The following is a 17,668-nucleotide window of genomic DNA, read 5'->3' as shown; positions in this document are numbered from 1 at the left end:
TACATATATCTTTTAATAAAGGGTTGTTATTTCTTCTGGTTTTTTTTCCACATTTTCCTCGAGTAAAGCCCTTTAATTTGACATTACAATTGCAGAGAGGGAGGAGTTTGGTCTACCTCATAACTCATCCTCTTTAGCAAACAGTCCAGTCTCATCAGACTGTAACATTTTGATAAAAGTGAGACAAATTGAATTTCTCAGACAGTGACTTCAACCAAAGCATATCTGAAAGATTCACACAAAGCTCTCCAAAGCCTTGCATTTCACCCCCAAAACATTTCTTAGGGTGATTCAAGCCATTACTTATACTTATACTAGGGAGATCACTTTACATTCAGTCTAACTGTGAGAGATTTAGAAATTATATTCAAGGTTAATTTTTTTTCCTTTTATTTTAGCAAGACATACACCAATTTGCATTTCAAATAATAAGCGACTGCAGAGAGGGAACAGGTGTTGTTGAGCTGTGTTTAGGTAACATACCTGCCAAAGGCCCCCGCAAGCTTTGCATCATTCTCCCAGTTTTAATCATGAGTGTAAATACAAAGCTGTGCTTAATGGAAACATACCTGGAAAGTATAAGCAAGAACACTTTCACTCAGCCTGTAGTATTCTCTCCCATCGCCACTAAAGACCTTTCTGCATTGCCCTCCAAAGCTTTTTGTGTGAATGACTCTTCCCTTGGTCTCACCAGTAATAGCATCAAAGCTAAAAGAAGAAAAAATATGAAAGGTCATTAAGACAGGGAGCCAAAAATTACAGAGCTATCATAACTGAATGATGGATCTGCAAAGTGAGATCTTTTACCCAAGAAAAGGGGTTATCACCTGATAGACTTCTATACATGCAGAACTGCAGTATGGATAGCATGCTACAATATTGAAAGTGAAATGTTGGATTTGTCAAGACAAATGAACATATTTCATTATGTCTTAACATTAACACGTTCGTGTCTATCTCGACTGATTTTAAATTCTATTGTTCAAGCAATTACTGCAACATGAAAAAAGCAGGCCACCCATCCCAAAATGTGGGTGGTTTTATTATATATGAAGTATATTGCATAACAAGGGATATAACAACACGAAAGATACTTAAGATAATTATTTTGCTAAGTTGCAGATGGGATGTATAAACAGAAATCCACATGGATCTACAGTACTAAATGCAACAGCAGTGAATAAAAAGAATGAGCATTGCTGACTCATTTTTTCCATGATGTAAATCAGGGGTTATTAGTTGAAATTTAATTTTATATCTTAAAAGCTGTTTTTCAGTAACAGGAATGAAAGACTAAAAGCTTTATTCTGTGCTTCAGATCAAAGGACCTTTACATTCTGGCTATACTGAGCCACTGGCATGATGGAGGCAGTTCTACCGAACACTTTTGCATATGGGATGTTTTACTATAAGCCCAGGAAGTCTATCTGTACATCTAGAGCTTGTAAACACATCAAAATGTAAATGTATGTGGCACCAGTAATATTGAGCCTGGCACGGAACATTACCTTGCTCCTGTGAGTTCTGAATTTGGAGGTGTTTTGTCAATATCACATACAGTTTTCTTCTCTTCACATCGATCTTCATCTGCACCATCTTCCTCACAGTCCTGATCGCCATTGCACACAAGGGATCTGCTAATGCACTGACCTAAATCAGAACAAACACGCACAGGCAAAGGAGTGTTTGTTAATTTAAAAACAGATCACCTAAAATCAAAGCAGAAGTCCTATTTATCTATTACATTAATTAGCATATTCACTCCCACAATGAACAGTCTGTGCCCAAAACGGCTTGTTGAATACAGCACACTTGAGGGAACCACAACCATTTGAAGCTTATGACATATCAATAAAACAGTTGACTTCTAGATTTATTTCCGAATCTTTCACCCTTTGACCATCACTTAAGATTAACTGTGATTATCTCTCTGGTAGCACCAAAACACATTTATCACGGTCCTCTGTAATAAATGTCTACCTATTGAGATAATATGCTCTTCTGTGAAGGTAATGGAGGCTGCTTGGATACAATGATTGTTCTACGGAGCATTAGTTTCCAGGTGATTTCCAAGATACTTGGATATAGCACAGAACAGCTTCAAACGATCACATCTAAGGTTGCACTCCTTAACTACCTTCTCATAACGAAAAAGACTGTTCTCTGGGGCAAATAAGTAAGGCAGAATGAATTAAAGAGGGTACCAGGGCTACAGCATATTATCTGCAATGCTCTGTAATGCTCCAGATGAAATGAAATCCATGCATAGTTAAGGCTGGGAAAAAAGGAAACATCTACCTAAATCAAATTCATCTGTATATCAAGAGTTCTGCAAAGACATTTGCCCATTTACTAAAGTTCAAAGATAACAAGGTTTTCTTCTTAACTTCATGACTAGAAAATGGTGAAAAAAATCTTGGATTGTACCTGAGAAACACCTAAACCGATCACCACAGCCATCCTCTGTTGGACACCCCCTTGTGGGGGTGCATGGTCTTGTTTCAAAGGCATCCCCAGAGCAGGGGGTTCCCCCATACTGGCCATAAACTGCTACTGTCCGTCTCCGAACCTGAATGCAAATCAAGAGATTTTAGAAAATCCAACTGTAAAGCAGGAATAGTGTGCTAGTGTCAAGAGAATGCTACTGCACTGCTGCTGTAAGGAAATGAGATATTCACTATTTTTTTGGAGAACAATCACACCTGCTATTAACATAATATGGTGTGGTGGTTTGAAACTCCCAAGAATCTAATTGAACCCTCAAGTTAATAGAAAGACAACTCCTTTATCTATAAGGTCTTTAGACTGATGCATAAGCTTGGCTTGGTTTATTCAAAAATGTAATACATAACTGAAGACAAGAGAAAGCTGCCAAGAAATTTCTGGCTTTTTTTACATTCTTAATAGGACCAATCATGCCTGATATGAATTTGTTATTAAAGTTTCTCAGAGTAAAAAATATCTTTAAAAAGATCGTAAAATATAATATCAAGAGGGCTACTTTTTGTTTCTAAAAAAAGTACTGTCTCATGGCACATCTTCAGTTTTGACTAATCTGTTCTTAATTGATGTAACATCAAAATACATGAAAAGGAAAATCAAAAGCAAGTGTCTTGTACATCAATAGAGTTTCAATGTAAAAATCATCAACTTAGTTTCATCAAGGGTAACACTTCACAACTAAGTTTTCTTCCCTTGAGATGTGACACCACTAATGAAAAATCAGTGAAATTGGTACAAACCAGCATCAGTGGAGGAATGTCTGTGTTTACCAAACAGTTCAGTTGAGCTTTTTGAAGCCATCACCAAAATAAAAAGAGCACAAATTACTTTACAACATAAACATCCTAGCTTTGAAAGGGAACATACTGGGAAGAGACTAAGAATTTATCTTCTGAGTTCTCTGCTCTTTAGCCTTCTCATTTTGCTGGGGCTTTTGTGTGACACCTGATTTAGGGTTTTAAAGATACAGTGGCTCCTTAGTTACCGAGAAAAAATCACATATGCTTATGAGGTCATGAGTAGAGAAAAGATGTGTCCATTTATACCTGTTTTTGAGTACAGCCATTGCACTCAGACCAAGGGCCAAAAGAATTCCAGCGGCAATGGACTGGAGGGGAAGGGCTGCTCCAGAAGGCAGTTTTTTTGAATTAAAAAAAAAAAAAAGGGAGAGAGGAAAATCATCAGTGATTTCCATCCATAAACATGAGTGCAAAACTTTCCCAAAGAGTAAATCAGACCTTCAATAACGATTAGGATTATGATCAGGCTTTCTATAAAATCACTTGGATTTGCTTTTCATAGATAAGAATGAAATCAGTCTCAGCTTAGGTTTTCTGGTCACTCAAAAGAAGAAACTAGACACATTTCCCAGTCTAAAGATCAGCAATGACTCTGTGCAACTATAAAACAAGTTTCAAAGACCAGCTTCACACTGTAAATCAGGGATAGGGCAGTCCCCATCAGGGAGCTGACAGGGGCTGTGTGTGCCACTGATGGCTGTGGCAGTACTGACACCAAACAGTGTGTATTTGTCCCAGGAAATACATCTGAAGACCCTTTTAAGGCCTGCCTTATGTGATGCACCTTAATAATACATGCTTAGCCTTCAGCATATAGTTTGTTAAGTATATATTCACCTGGCAAAAATGGGAAAGAAGCCTGAAACTTCCAGCAACAGAAAAATCCCCAGCACCTGAAAAAAAGAGAAGTAAAAGCAAACTACTTTGCTTTTCTGCTTTTTCCTCCCTGTTTCAGCTCATACAGCTATTCAAGGTTTCTGCAATTTTTACACTAATCATCTAAGAAATAAGAGAGGTTCACACTTATTTTCTCAGCTGTTGTGCAAGCTTTTGTTTTTAATTTTCTTATTTCTTGCAGTGTTGTCCAATTACTTTTTCAGCTAACTATTTCTCCATACAAAATCATGTCATTATACTTGACATATTCAACTTTATCAGTACTAATAAAGTAAGCAACTGTCTTACCTTCATGTTAGATGAAATACTCAGATATACAGCAATTACCAGGGAATATGCACTTCCAGCATTCTCAATTCGGCAGTCAAAGGAGTCAGTCAGTCTGTCTGCTGCTGTTCATGTCTTCTCACTCTGCCTTGCTGTTCTGCTTTTCTTTCCCTAAAATGGTTGAATACTGCCAAGGAATTTTAACCTTAACCCATCCAGTCCTCCCCAGGGATGAAGTCTGCTTTGGGAACTGCTCAGTGTTTTTAAGATATACAAATCAAGTGTTGGATGTATTGACTGGGGCTGGCAGAAAATTGTGAGGAGCACTTACTGGAAGAACCATCACTTTTCCTTATCTTCTCTCTCACAGTTTCTTTCCTCTGAACAAGATTTTTCAGATATCCCAGAGATCCACACACTACATCACAGCTGAGTTCACAGCTTCCGTAGGAAGAGCTGCTCTTGATAAAGCTGATACTGCTAATCACAAATCTTCATTCTCCACTGAAGTCTTGCTGATTTTTCTGTATCAGTTTTCACACTGAAAATCAGCTTACGGATCTGAATGCAAGTTTTGGTCAATTATGGCCTGGTTCCACCTGCTTTTTGCGGGGATACTCATACAGAAGAAGAGTACTTCATTTTCTCTTTCCTCACCCTGCCATGCCTTCTTATTTTTAGTTTTGATTTGTTTCACTTTCCAGAGCTGACCCATTGCAGTAACAGCAACAAAATGCCACTGCTAGAGAAATCTACACTAATTTATTCTAGTGTAGCCCAGATAACACCCTCATAGAAAAGTAGCACTTCTATGTGAAAACTCTTCATATATTAGGTCTCAGATACCACACCAATTTTGAACTGCTTGCACACTCCTCAGAAGACTAAATGCTTCATGTCGCAGCATCACTACATGGTGACTTTTAAGCCCTTCACTCTGTTGGCATGGTCTGCTTTTTTTAAGGAGATACTCCATTCATGTGAGGGATGCGTATGTCCACTCCTTAGAGCCAATTTAGATAAGCCAGAGTCTTTGGGACTTTTCAGGTTTAGTAACTATGAAACTCTTACATAATGTAGTTCATATGTTGTCATCACTTCCGTACATATTTTACTGCTTTTTATCGAAAACATCATGCTCCTATTTAGTTTATGACCAATTTGTGCAATTTGTGCAACACTGACAGTGGTCATTTGCCTACAAAGGAAATTATTAAAACCAAGTTAAGACCTTTAATAGCTGGCCCAGAACACAGAAACTCCAAAGAATATTTTATCTCTCCAGACATATGACTTGATCTTGCAGTCAGCTGTTGTAGTAGCTTAGATAGCAAATTCACTTTCTGTAAGTACATCATTAGCTATAATAACCCTCAAGATAAAGATTTACTGTAATTTAGTCCCAAACAGAACATGCAAATAAACATAAGTAGAGCTAGCAAAGAAAGTGTGTGTGGTGGCAGGGGTCTGGTCTTAATTAACAGGTAGTCAAATCATTAATAGTAAAGGGTGTCATATTTAAATGAACTTTTATTGATGGAATGTCTTCCTGCAAAAAGTATTTCAGCAAGACAAAAATGCTGCTTTGGCAGATGCTGTATAATAGTTCTTTTAGCACACATTTTCAGGTACTTCAACCTAACAATTTTATCTTTCATTCGGAAAAAGGATCCTGCTTTTTTATTGATCCTGGTTTCAGCAGTAACAAAAGCAAAAAAATGGAACCAAAATATGCAAAACAGAGGGAGGTTAGAACTGGACTTGTGCTCCTCCTTGGACTGAAGTCCAGAGGTCCCATGGCACTTCATTGTTTTGCAGTGGGTAGATGTTCAGTCTCCTCTACAACAGTGGAATTGTGAATGGCTGATTCTTGTTCCATTTCATAGGGTACTTATAGCAGCCTTTTTTTCTACTTAGCATTTATGCTCTGAATACTTCAGTTTAGTTTTCTACTTTTTTTGTGTTATTGACACTGAAGGCAATGTGCATGATGATCTACTTACACTTGAATTTTCTGATGACAGACTATGGAACACCTGGTACAGTCTCAGTCTTGACTGACAGTAAGTTCTACAATAACATCAATTATAATAAAAGGCCTGATTGGGGAGCTCCCCAATTACTTCCCTTTACTGTATGGTAGTGAAGGACGGAGTGTAACGCACAGAGAAGCTGAAGTTAATTTTCCCTTACTGTTAGTGAAAATTGCAACAATCTAGTACCCATTTTGCTGTAAAAAGTGTGTTTTATCATTGCAACTTCTAGTTCTTGCTAAACATTTCTACTGTATATTCAGAAATAAACCACCTTTAGACTTAAAACCAATGTTTTAGAGGATTGAAAGAGGCGTAATTTGAGAGACACAAAGGAATAGCCATAAGGCAGGGCATTTCTTGACTTGCACCAAATGATAATTCTAGCATAGGAATGATTAATGCAATGCTTCACTTGCTGGGCTAACGATATCCTGCCTGGTCTGGAGACAGCATGAAATGGTATTGTCTGTATTCTATTTCACACTAAGGTCAGCCAGAATATAATTATATCAACGATATTTCCCTGTAGACTTCCAGCCTTTTATAGGATTGATGCTAAGGTTACTCAATAGTTTACCAAGCTTTAAATAGTCTTGTGTCTTCATTGTCCAAGTTCATTATGTATTACAGCCCTAAAGACAGTCTGTGCTCTGTGACTGCTGCAAATGCCAAGGTTCCAGTGACAACTGAGTGGAGAAAGAACATCCTGTTATTATGGTTTTGAATTGTGAAATTGATTTGGAGAGTTTTTGTATTTGTTTCTGTATGCTAATGCCGTATTTATTTTTTTAAAGCTTTTTAATTGCCTGTTTTGCTTTTAATGTATTTGCTGCATTTCAAGGATTAATGACAATGCCTTGGGATGTGTCTCCATGAAATATGTCAAGTAGCATTACTGCTGTGCTAACTTTAATGGAAATTATTCTCTCTCAGGAGACCTTGTAGAAGGATATTGCCTTAGATACTGGAATCTGTATGCTGCAGAAACTACACCAAACAATGAAGGGCTGTGAGGATTCTGGTTTGAAAGAACTGGGTTAGAAGAGCTCATGTTATTAGTATTCAAAATTCAGAGAGCTTCAGCAGTATATTGATAATACATCAGACTTGTCTAAAGCACAGACATTTCAGCTTGTATGTACACAAAGGTCAAACAAATAAGTACTGTTCTTTAGAATTATTGTCTGATCTTAGACCACAAGATGTGGTCTAAGAAATTCAGCAGCTTGATTCTGCCCCAGAAGTCGAATTACTATTCTGGTTTTTTCCACATCTTTGCCTGCTTTTACGCCCAATCCCCTGCCATACGCTCCTTCTGCACATCTGGTGCTGGCTTTGGCACACTTCAGTCCTCTCTGAGAGCCAGTTTAATTTACTACAATGACAGAAAATAAACCCAGAAAGAAAAAAAAAGAAGAAGAAAAAAGCAAGAACAACAAACAAAAACCCTTGGTGGTTTTGTGCTGGTTTTGAGTTAGAATGTCTCTCAGGAAGGCCTGGTGAGCAACAGACCCGCGGAGAAGGTAAAAACATACAGTCACAGAAGAAAGATGTGACTTCTCACCAAAGAGGTGAGAAGTGGGCAAGGAAGGAAAGCAATGGGAGAATCTTCTGCTTGCAGATGCAGCCAGCCACTGCATCTGCTCAAGTGTCAGCGAACCAACATCTTGCACAAATTCTTCTGGTTGCTGCTTATGCTAGACTATCAGATATAAATCACTCTACTGCTCACTGCCTCCCAGGAATCTCCTGGACAGGACGGTGGCATACAAATGCACTGTGTTATCTAGTGATCAGTTGCCCCATACAGGCCTAATTTAGGTTTTCATTTAAACTGAATATTTATTTTTCATTTCTACCATTACTGATACTTGCCTCCCTGAGACCTTCCACCTTCAGGCTTATAAAAATTGCTTAGGTTCAGACCATCTGCCTTTGGAGATGACAGCAAACAAAGTATGGGTAATAAATATGAGTGAGATTTTCAGTGGTCTTCATCGTCAAGGGGTGGAAGCAAGCATAGGTCCACTCTGAGTCCTTCTAAAGCTAAAAATCTTGCCCAAAGAGCTCAGAGGGTTCAGGTCTTCCGCAAAAGCTCTTCTGAGAGCTCATCTGCCAGCTGTGTGCAAAAGCAGAGGTACTGTGTCTACAACAGATCTATAAGCTCTCACTTGCGTGTGCATCAACAGAGGGCTCACACACATAAAATAGGTGAATTTTATGAACCACAGGGGTGATGTCATAATTTGAGCACTTTATATAAGCTAACACAGGAAGAGTGACATGGAACAGGCTATGTTAGATACTAGAAAAAGGTTCTTCCCCCAGAGGGTGGTTGGGCACTGGAACAGGCTCCCCCGGGAAGCGGTCCCAGCACCAAGCCTGTCTGAGTTCAAGAAGTATTTGAACAATAGTCTGGGGCACATGGTGGGACTCTTGGGGATGGTCCTGTGCAGGGGCGGGAGTTGGACTTGATGATCCTTGTGGGTTCCTTCCAACTCAGCATATTCTGTGATTCTGTTATTGCATTTGTTCTAACAGTGACACAAATCCACACATAATGTATAAAGAAGTGTCTCAGAGGTTAAACCACATGGAGGAATGTAGAGCCTGTTCTAAGCAATTAATCCTCAGAGCTGGACAAGGCCAATTTTTCACAAGTATCCAATGACTTAAGTTTTTCTTGATTTTTTTCTTGCATTTTTCTACATTGTTTACTATGAATTTAATTTCTAGAGTTAAATAAATTAATGAGCAGCTTTATATGACTGCCTGAGACAGTATTTCACATTGATAATCCAGATCTCTTTTAACTTGAGGTCTTGGTGCTTTTTAAAATATCATCTCTTTCTTATTTCTCTTTAGAGTGAGCAGAATGTCCAACATCAGCCATTAGTGACCTTGCCTATGCTTTTATATTTCTGGTTCTTTCTCAGTCAGTGGTGTATGTGCATTATATATTCTAGAATTATTATTGTAACTAGTTGGAAAGCTAAAATGCTTGAAGCAGACCTTGAACAAAAATCTTTCATCAAAGTCTATCAGTCTCCCTCTGAAAATTTCCAAGTATCTTGAAATTAAAACCTTAAAAATGTTTTTCAATAAGCAGAACAAAGATTCCTCTCCTATAAAGGAGAGTTAGGGAACAAAATGAAGGCAGGACTTCAAAGAAACAGATCTTATTAGGATGTCTTTTTGAACTACAACATTTTTAGGACTATCTGAAATTCATTAAAATTTTTTCAGCTTACTTGAGAAGTCAGTAATTTACCCTAACTGCTACTGAGAAACTTTCTGGGATAAGCTTTTGTAGATACCTTCCAGAGGGAAACAAAGTTCAACAAATAAAGCAAGGTTTTGCAAACTTTAATAGATGCAACAGGCTGTAGAATCAGAAATGACACAGCATTGACTTCTGCCCTCCCCCATTCTTGACTGACTATGCATATAACCACTATCAGACTGCAATAGATGAAAACATATACCAGTAATAAGAAAGGGATGATATAATTGTAGAGATTCACCCGAGCTTCAGAGAAATTTAGAAGTGCTCATCATTTGTTATTTCTTTCACAAAAAGCTTATAAGCTCTTAAAACTGACACGATGGCCTTTCGCGTGTTATTCTGGCTTCTGTCTGTACTTGCAGCTCAGTTACAAGGAGCAGCACTGAAGTGCAAGGTCAGTGTGGCCATATTAATTATGTACTTTTTAATTTCCAGACATAAAATTCTCAGACAAATTCTTCCTATCCAGCCACGCAATTATTGTTATATACCAATTTTGATCAGGATGAAAAAGGTTCATTTGGAGTTATTTAAATCAGAAATGCTTTTATCTGGTACTGGAGATCATACCACTAAACATCTCTGAATGAATCTTCGTTTCTGGAGATCACAGTTGTTCCCAATTAGCCTGAAAAGACATCCCATTCTGTGCTCATTTGGTTGAAAGACCGTCATAAGAGTGGTCAAAAGTATGGTGTTTCTAATACAGGCAGAGGCTCTGTAGAACAATTAATAGCTAGGGAAAAACATTCAGGAAACAGCAATGTCCAGACATTTAGAACTTGCAAATGATTTTGATATTTTTATAAATGATCAAAAAAAAAAAAAGAGTTTGGTCTTCTGAGGCAGTAATCAAGCCAGATGTACTGGTTTTGGCTGGAGTGGAGTTAACTTTCTTCAAAGTAGCTGGTATGGGGCTGTGTTTTGGATTTGTCCTGAACACAAGGTTGATAATATAGAGATGTTTTTGTTATTAATGCTTGCACAGAACAAAGGCCTTTTCTGCTTTTTGTCCCTCCACACTGGTGAGGAATTTGGGGATGCATGAGAAATAGGGAGGAGAAATGGCCAGGACAGGTGAACCCAACTGACCAAAGGCATATTCGATACCACATGACATCATAGTCATGTATATGAAGTGGAGAGAAGAAGATGGAAGGGGAGGACATTTAGAGTGATGGGGTTTGTCTTCCCAAGTTACCATTATGTGTAATAGTGCCCTGCTCTTCTGGGAATGGCTCAATACCTGACTGACTATGGATAGCTGTGAAAGAATTCCTTGTTTTTCTTTGCTTGTGTGCACAGCTGTTGCTTTCCCTATTAAACTGTCTTTATGTCAGCCCACGAGCTTTCTAGCTTTTACGTTTCTGATTCTCTCCCTGGTCCCACTGGTGCAGGGTGAGTGAGCAGCTGTGTGGGGCTGAGTTGCCAGCTGGGCTTAAACCACAGCACCAGGGCAGGGAAATACTTCCATGTAAAAACACATATCAGCCATGAGAAAGGTACCCTGAGAAAGGCTGGTGGTCAGTTTTGACTGAGGTGAATTACAAACTTGTTAAATGCTTGAGAGATAGAGCAGAAAAGGTAAATTACCAATATAGTTGCTGCAAGGATTACCATATTTTACTCTACCGTTAAAATACAGTAATACAGAATAAGTAGGCTTGGACTTGTCATAGTTTTGTGACGTTTTCACAGTGCAACATTCCCTCAGACACTTTTCCATTCTTGAGCAGACACTGTTTAGGCTATATCTCTTCCTAACATATGTTCAAGCTCAACTGAAAACTGCGCAATTAGTTAATAAGGACTAACTACACTGATAAACCAAATCCAAACCTGTACATACTGCCATACTCTCCACCATCTGCATCAGTGCCATTCATAAAGCTCCATTTCTTTTTAGTGTCCTCTTTGCACACACAAATAAGGCTGGGCACTGTTTTGTCCTCTATTTTTGTTAAAGCAAAGTAGTGTAAGAGGGAAATTGTGCATGGGTGTTAGGGGAATTCCCTGATGGAGCCAGTATGCCTCAGTTCCAGTAAATGCAAAGCTGAAAATGCCTGATACAGGGAAAACATATTCCAGAATAAACAGAAGATAGCCTTTGCAACTACAAAGTTGAGCTGACCTTTGTTAGCAATTCATTTGTACTTAGGGAAGGTTTTAAGCCAGTGAAAATAATAAAATGCAACAGTGATTTTGATGAAGAAATGTGAACTTACTTTACTCGGGGAATAAGCCTTTATCTTAAGTAAATATAGAACCTGCATTTGTCTGTTCCACTGCAAAGCCTTTTTTTCTTACAGTTTGTGTCTCATATAAAAATATTAAAGGTAAACCCCACAACTCCATAGAGGGTAAAGAGACCTATGTAACTGTCAGGTTTTCCTGCTTTAAAGTGAGCTTACGTTATTATTTCTAGAGAAGAGACAAAGTGACCAGGGAAAGCAGTCATGTGCAGTAGTCCTAGAGCAAGAAAAATGTAAATTCTTTAGGACTCCTAAAGCAAGATATGAGATAAAGTAAACAAATATATAAGCAACTAACGTAGTAGGCTTATTTTACTGGTTTGCAGATTAAACATGAGTGTCTCAGTTTTCTTCTTTGACCTTCCACTTTACTGCAGACACATGGGATTTCTTCCTGAATGTTAGATCTAAAGTAAAACTTGAAACTTACTAACAGTAAATGTAAGTGAGAAGTAAATGCATATTTCTGAAAGAAAATCAGACACCTTATATTTAGCTAATGCACATTTTATGCACAGCTTTGCATTTATTCGCACACTTGGATACTTCTAATTGCAACATACATGAAAAGTTTGAAAATGTACTGTACCAGGTACATGCCGTATCCGTGCTTTTAACACTAACAGGTGCTAAACCTGGATGGATCTTGTAAAACTGAATTACCTGCCTACCTTGGGAGACAGAAGGCAGTGTAATAAGGCATGCATGTGCATTTTTCCAACATTTCCAGGAGAAGAACGTCAGGTCATGTCCTAAGGAATGGCTGGTGATAAGTAAAATCATTCACATTTAGTAAAATCATACTTTTACTAAAGATAAAGTCATTCACACATGCACTTGAAGCACAGCTGAATAACACAAGGGAATGCGATGCCAGAGACATAACCAGGCAAGCAATTCCACATAAAAAGTGAGAAAATTTAGATGGTAAGATAGCCAACTGTTTGAATATAACTTTAAATTCAAGTTGGCTTCCTTTCCTGAGCTTCTCATATAGACTTTTTCTTCAACATTTCTGCAGGAAGGAGTTGGATTTTTCCCAACCAGCTGATATTGTATTTCTTTTCCAAAGATATTGCCCGTGTATCGGTCATACAGAACATTTGGAAGTATAAAAGAACTGACATTGAAAGTTTAGACACTCGGCTTCCAATTTAGCAGATTTCATCCACAATGCTTGGGGTTAGATATAGGCTATGTCTCGCTGTAAATCAGACAAGATTTTCCTAATTTTTATGAAAAAAGAAAGGAAAGAAAACATTTCTAGTACAGCTAAGTGCATACCATCGATGTGTATCTGTCTACACAGAGAGATACAAACATACATACATACATACAGGAGTAGGTGACATTTCCTTTTCACTTGTTCAATAATCTTTGAGATCGAATGTACTTTAGAATAACTCTGAAAATGCAAGTCAGAGACTTACCTCATTCTAAGGAAGGACGGATGTTTGAAATGCAGGCCTATCAGCGGGCTTATAAGAAAGGGGCCATAGCATTTATTTGGCCAGCCATCATAACAGGAAAAGCAAAACCAATTTGAAGGCACAATTTGTGAAGATCTGACCTTTTCTTTCCAAGTACAAAATTGGTCAAATGCATTTTTCTGAGAAACTAACAGTCATAGAGATAAGAGATAGTTATGTCTCTATACTTAGAGGGTTCTTATCAAATCATAGCATGACAAGAGTATGGATGGAAGGAACCTCAAAAGGTCATCCACACTGTTTGCCTTCCCACTACAATATCCACCACACCTAAGTCATTTTAGGCAAACATTTGCCCAGTCTTTTCTCAGAAATTCCAAAACCATCTGAAGGAAAACGAAGTCCCATGCTTTGCAATGTGTACTGGTACAAAAATTTTCCTCACAACTCACTAGAATATTTTCTACTGCAATGTAATGTCTAGAAGCTGGGCCTTTCCACTTGGAATGTGATGCAGACTAAAAACCACACAGTGGTGGCTCAAATGTTTTTTGTACCTCTCCAGTTCTAGCTGTTTCTGTGTACATTTGTGCATTAATAATGCAACAAAGGTTTAAGACAACAATATCAAGCAAAAAGAGATTAATATACATTGTTTTTTATCAAAATAATACTGACAAGACAAGAATATTTTGTCGTTACACAACTGAGAAGAAAATGGTTGTCACCTTATAAAGGAACTTGTGGCTTTCTCCCACACACCTGGTCTGGTGCTCAGCCCAAAGGCCCATGCAACCTCCTCTGTGAGCTTGAGGCCAGGCAGTGAAACCCCCTCTAAGAATTGTGCTTTGGTGCAACAATGCACTACAGACCTGTAATGTATGCAAGCACATTAAAAGCTTAATGTATCTAAGCTACATTAAAAAAGCAAATAAAAAAAATCAAACCAAATGCAAAATGAGCCAACTAACCAAAAACTAGGGAAAATTTAAAATTCTGAATTATGCTGTTGCACTGTGGTACGCACTGGGTGTGTCCCAGGTTTGTAGCTACCTCTGCTGTACAGAGGTATGCTCTTACTGTTCCCCTAGCTAGATGGAACAACAAACAGACTTCAGTAGTGTTTCTATTGGGGAGTACCCAGGATCTCCCTGCAACTATCCATCCTACATGTAAGCCCCCTTTAGGTAATGGAAGGCTGCTATAAAGTAATAATAAAAAAATATTAGTTTCATATTTGTTTTAATTCCTTCTACTGTATTTTAACAAGCAATTTCAGAAGTTAGTGATGACTATTTATTTTTTCTATCCATTTTTATCTTAAACAAATAGAAAGACTTTTCTATTATGCTCATTAGCTTCTTAGCAGGATAAAGCAGCGTTTTCATAAGCATAGTTTTTTGCTCATATTTTCTGTTATTGTCATAGAAATGTAAGAACTGATGAGATTATATTGTTTTCAGTTTATTAAGATAATGTACTGTTACTGTTTAGAGAGTTTTTACCAAGTTGTTCAGACAAAAAGTTTCACTTGAACTATACTGTCATCTTGTGGTGACCAATGTTTCTGTTCCAAATTCACATACGAAAGTTTTCAAACTAAAGTATCTGGACATTATACAAATAACGTTATGTTTCTTGTGCCTGCTTGGTAACAAATAATCATTGTAGTCTCTTCCCCACTAATTCCAACCAATATATCTACCTCTGCAAATCAAGATGATACCCAGAAACAAAGGCATCCAAACTGACCCTGATGAAAATGTTGCCCTTGAATTCCTCAGTTCTAGTGCTGCATTCCTGAGATGTTACCCATGTCAAAGTGTCCAATATCCAAGAGGATACTGACCTAAGAGATCACATTAAGAGATAAAAACTTCAGCTTGCCTGCACCACTGAACATAATTGGTATTAAGTGCTGACTAGCTTCAAGCTTACATGTGTGAAGCTTGCATTTTCACTCTTCCCATCCCTTTAAGTCATCCCTGCTTGTGCAAAGGATGCTACACGTGCACAAATGAGTGATGCCATATATAATGACATTAGATGGAACTTGCTTTGATATTGGTTGTGCATTTGCCACACACTAATCCTTTCAGCAGTGCTCAAGTTCCATAGAACCAGTACTACTACTCTGCTTTTTTTTAAGCAAATCTCACCATGGTCACACCAGGGCCTGTCTGGCTGAACTGCACTCCAGTGGTGGCATGATGTAGTAGCATAACTTTAAACCTGAGCAAAACAAATGCCACTGAGGTAGTTTGGTGCTCATACACACCTTCCTCTTTAATGTCTAGCCAGCCCTGGCTTTGGTTTCCCTGTCCCTGAGCTAGACTCATCTCTAAAGTTTATCTTTAAGGGCATACCTATTTTTTATTTCAGTTTTTTAATCCCACCCAGATCAGACAGGCTGCAGAACATGGTGCACAGTATTCAATAAATCCTAATCTAGATGATTAATAGGATCATTGTTTGCTGGCATGACAAAGGGTTTCTCCCACCAACAAATCTTGCTGGACCAAACTCCTTGTGCAGAAGCTGTGACGGGGTACCGGCTGCAGTGACAGACTACTGTTTCCTACATCAAAAAGACAGTTCTGACATCCAGACATGTCGCCTTCTAAATGTTGGACTAATTCCTATGCAACAAAGAAGCAGTGTGAATTAGTCAGTGCTAAATTTAGACTTCAGCAGCTGCCAGTACATAAGCCTGTGGGTTCTGAGCAGGCAGGAGTTCACTATGGGCAATGTATTAAGAGACATTTGCAGGGACTAAGAGTTTCTGAATGATACTGGGTCGGCCACAGCTCTGCCCATTCTCTACCCTAAAACTATTCAGTCTTCCTGAATACTAAAGACAACTACATGATGGTACAAAAAATCTTTTTTCCAAACAGATTTGAAGACATGTAAATGCAGAAGATCATTTTTATCCTACAAAGGACAAGAATAATTCTTCTAGCAGCATATTCTTGCAGGCAGCCAAATCAACAGACTTCCTTTGGAGGCTGTTGCCATGGCATCTGTCCAATGTTCATGGCATCTTCCAGATTTCTGAGATCTAGTGAGAAAGAAAGAGGAAAGGAGGTATTAGTTAAAAGCCATACAGCAAAGCTGCTGGAGAAATATGACTCCAGTTCATATATATCCTGTAGGATATATTCATACTGTTTAAGTGGGATTTTTTTTCTGAATGGCATTTCATTCATAGGACACTGAGGTTTCTCTTTTGATTTTTGGCAAGGAAGACAGAAATACTATAAAAATACTTGAATCTAGTCATGGCAAAATTATTTTACCTAACTTCAGCCATCTATGTGCCTAGCCTACAGGGGCTGTCTAGGCCTCTCTCGGAATTCAAGGAAGAAGGGTTCCTCCTAAGATTAATTTTTTTCTCTCTACTTTAGACACCTAATGTAAGATGGGATGATTTACCATTTGGAACCACTCTCTCTTCTTTAACTATTGCAGGACTCAGTTCTACTGCCAACCAAAATGAAAGAGCTGAGTGAACAGCCTGGACCACATCTTTCTGTGTCTGGAAGCAGTGCTGCTGAAGGCAAAATGGCTTTTTTCCTTATCCCTCAGCCTTAGCAGAGGTCAAAAGCTAAGCACATAAATTAGCACCAGAGGAATTCAGCAAGAGGCCATGCTCAGAAACAAGTGAGGATAAATTAACCTTGAGACAACCATACATGGTTTGTCCTTCAGTGAAAATGTAGCAGTCAGACACAGCTTTACTGCCGTGGGCACTGTGCCAGGGGATGACTCTTTTTTTCTAGACAAAGAGCTCATGGAATAGGGGTTCAGCTCATTCATTGTCAGAGGTTTCCTCACAGTTTGTTGGCTTTTGGCAGGCCCAGACAGCCATACTTTGGAAAAACTGTTAGTAAATCAGGAGTGAGCTCTAACCTGACAGATCAAGACATACTTTCATCAAGTACTGTAAGACAAGTTACATAATCCTACAATCAAAGATAAATAAATTCACTTTACCATCAATTTCTGGTTTTGTTTGGGATGACAAGATAATGATCTGGTAATAAGATGCACACAAATTTCTTCAGTTTCTCTCTGTACATGTTATTTCCCTCAAATGAATGCTTCTAAGATAAAATTGCACACAGATTGTTAGCCTACTGAAGATGCATAGCAGGCAGGCATGTGAGAATTTAAATGGAGCACCTAAACAAAAGCT

At 38.3% G+C, this 17,668-nt stretch overlaps 1 protein-coding gene across 1 annotated transcript in view; it reads right to left on the bottom strand.

Annotated features, from left to right (window-relative positions):
- C7 (complement component 7) overlaps nt 1-4,630 on the bottom strand; it is a 25,916-nt gene extending 21,286 nt beyond the window's left edge. The window contains exons 1-6 of the mRNA XM_017823685.1: nt 4,488-4,630; nt 4,140-4,195; nt 3,549-3,624; nt 2,428-2,569; nt 1,509-1,650; nt 570-708 (exon numbers count right to left, since the gene is read on the bottom strand). Of these exons, the coding sequence (XP_017679174.1) occupies nt 570-708; nt 1,509-1,650; nt 2,428-2,569; nt 3,549-3,624; nt 4,140-4,195; nt 4,488-4,493 (561 nt within the window). The 5' untranslated portion in view covers nt 4,494-4,630. The remainder of the gene's footprint in view (nt 1-569; nt 709-1,508; nt 1,651-2,427; nt 2,570-3,548; nt 3,625-4,139; nt 4,196-4,487) is intronic.
- Between the last annotated feature and the right edge of the window lie 13,038 nt (nt 4,631-17,668).

This window comes from Lepidothrix coronata, unplaced genomic scaffold (assembly GCF_001604755.1).
Source record: "Lepidothrix coronata isolate B3197 unplaced genomic scaffold, Lepidothrix_coronata-1.0 Scaffold104, whole genome shotgun sequence".
Classification (NCBI taxonomy): domain Eukaryota; kingdom Metazoa; phylum Chordata; class Aves; order Passeriformes; family Pipridae; genus Lepidothrix; species Lepidothrix coronata.
The sequence above is the reverse complement of the archived record's forward strand: the minus strand, read 5'-3'. Positions and strand labels throughout refer to the sequence as shown.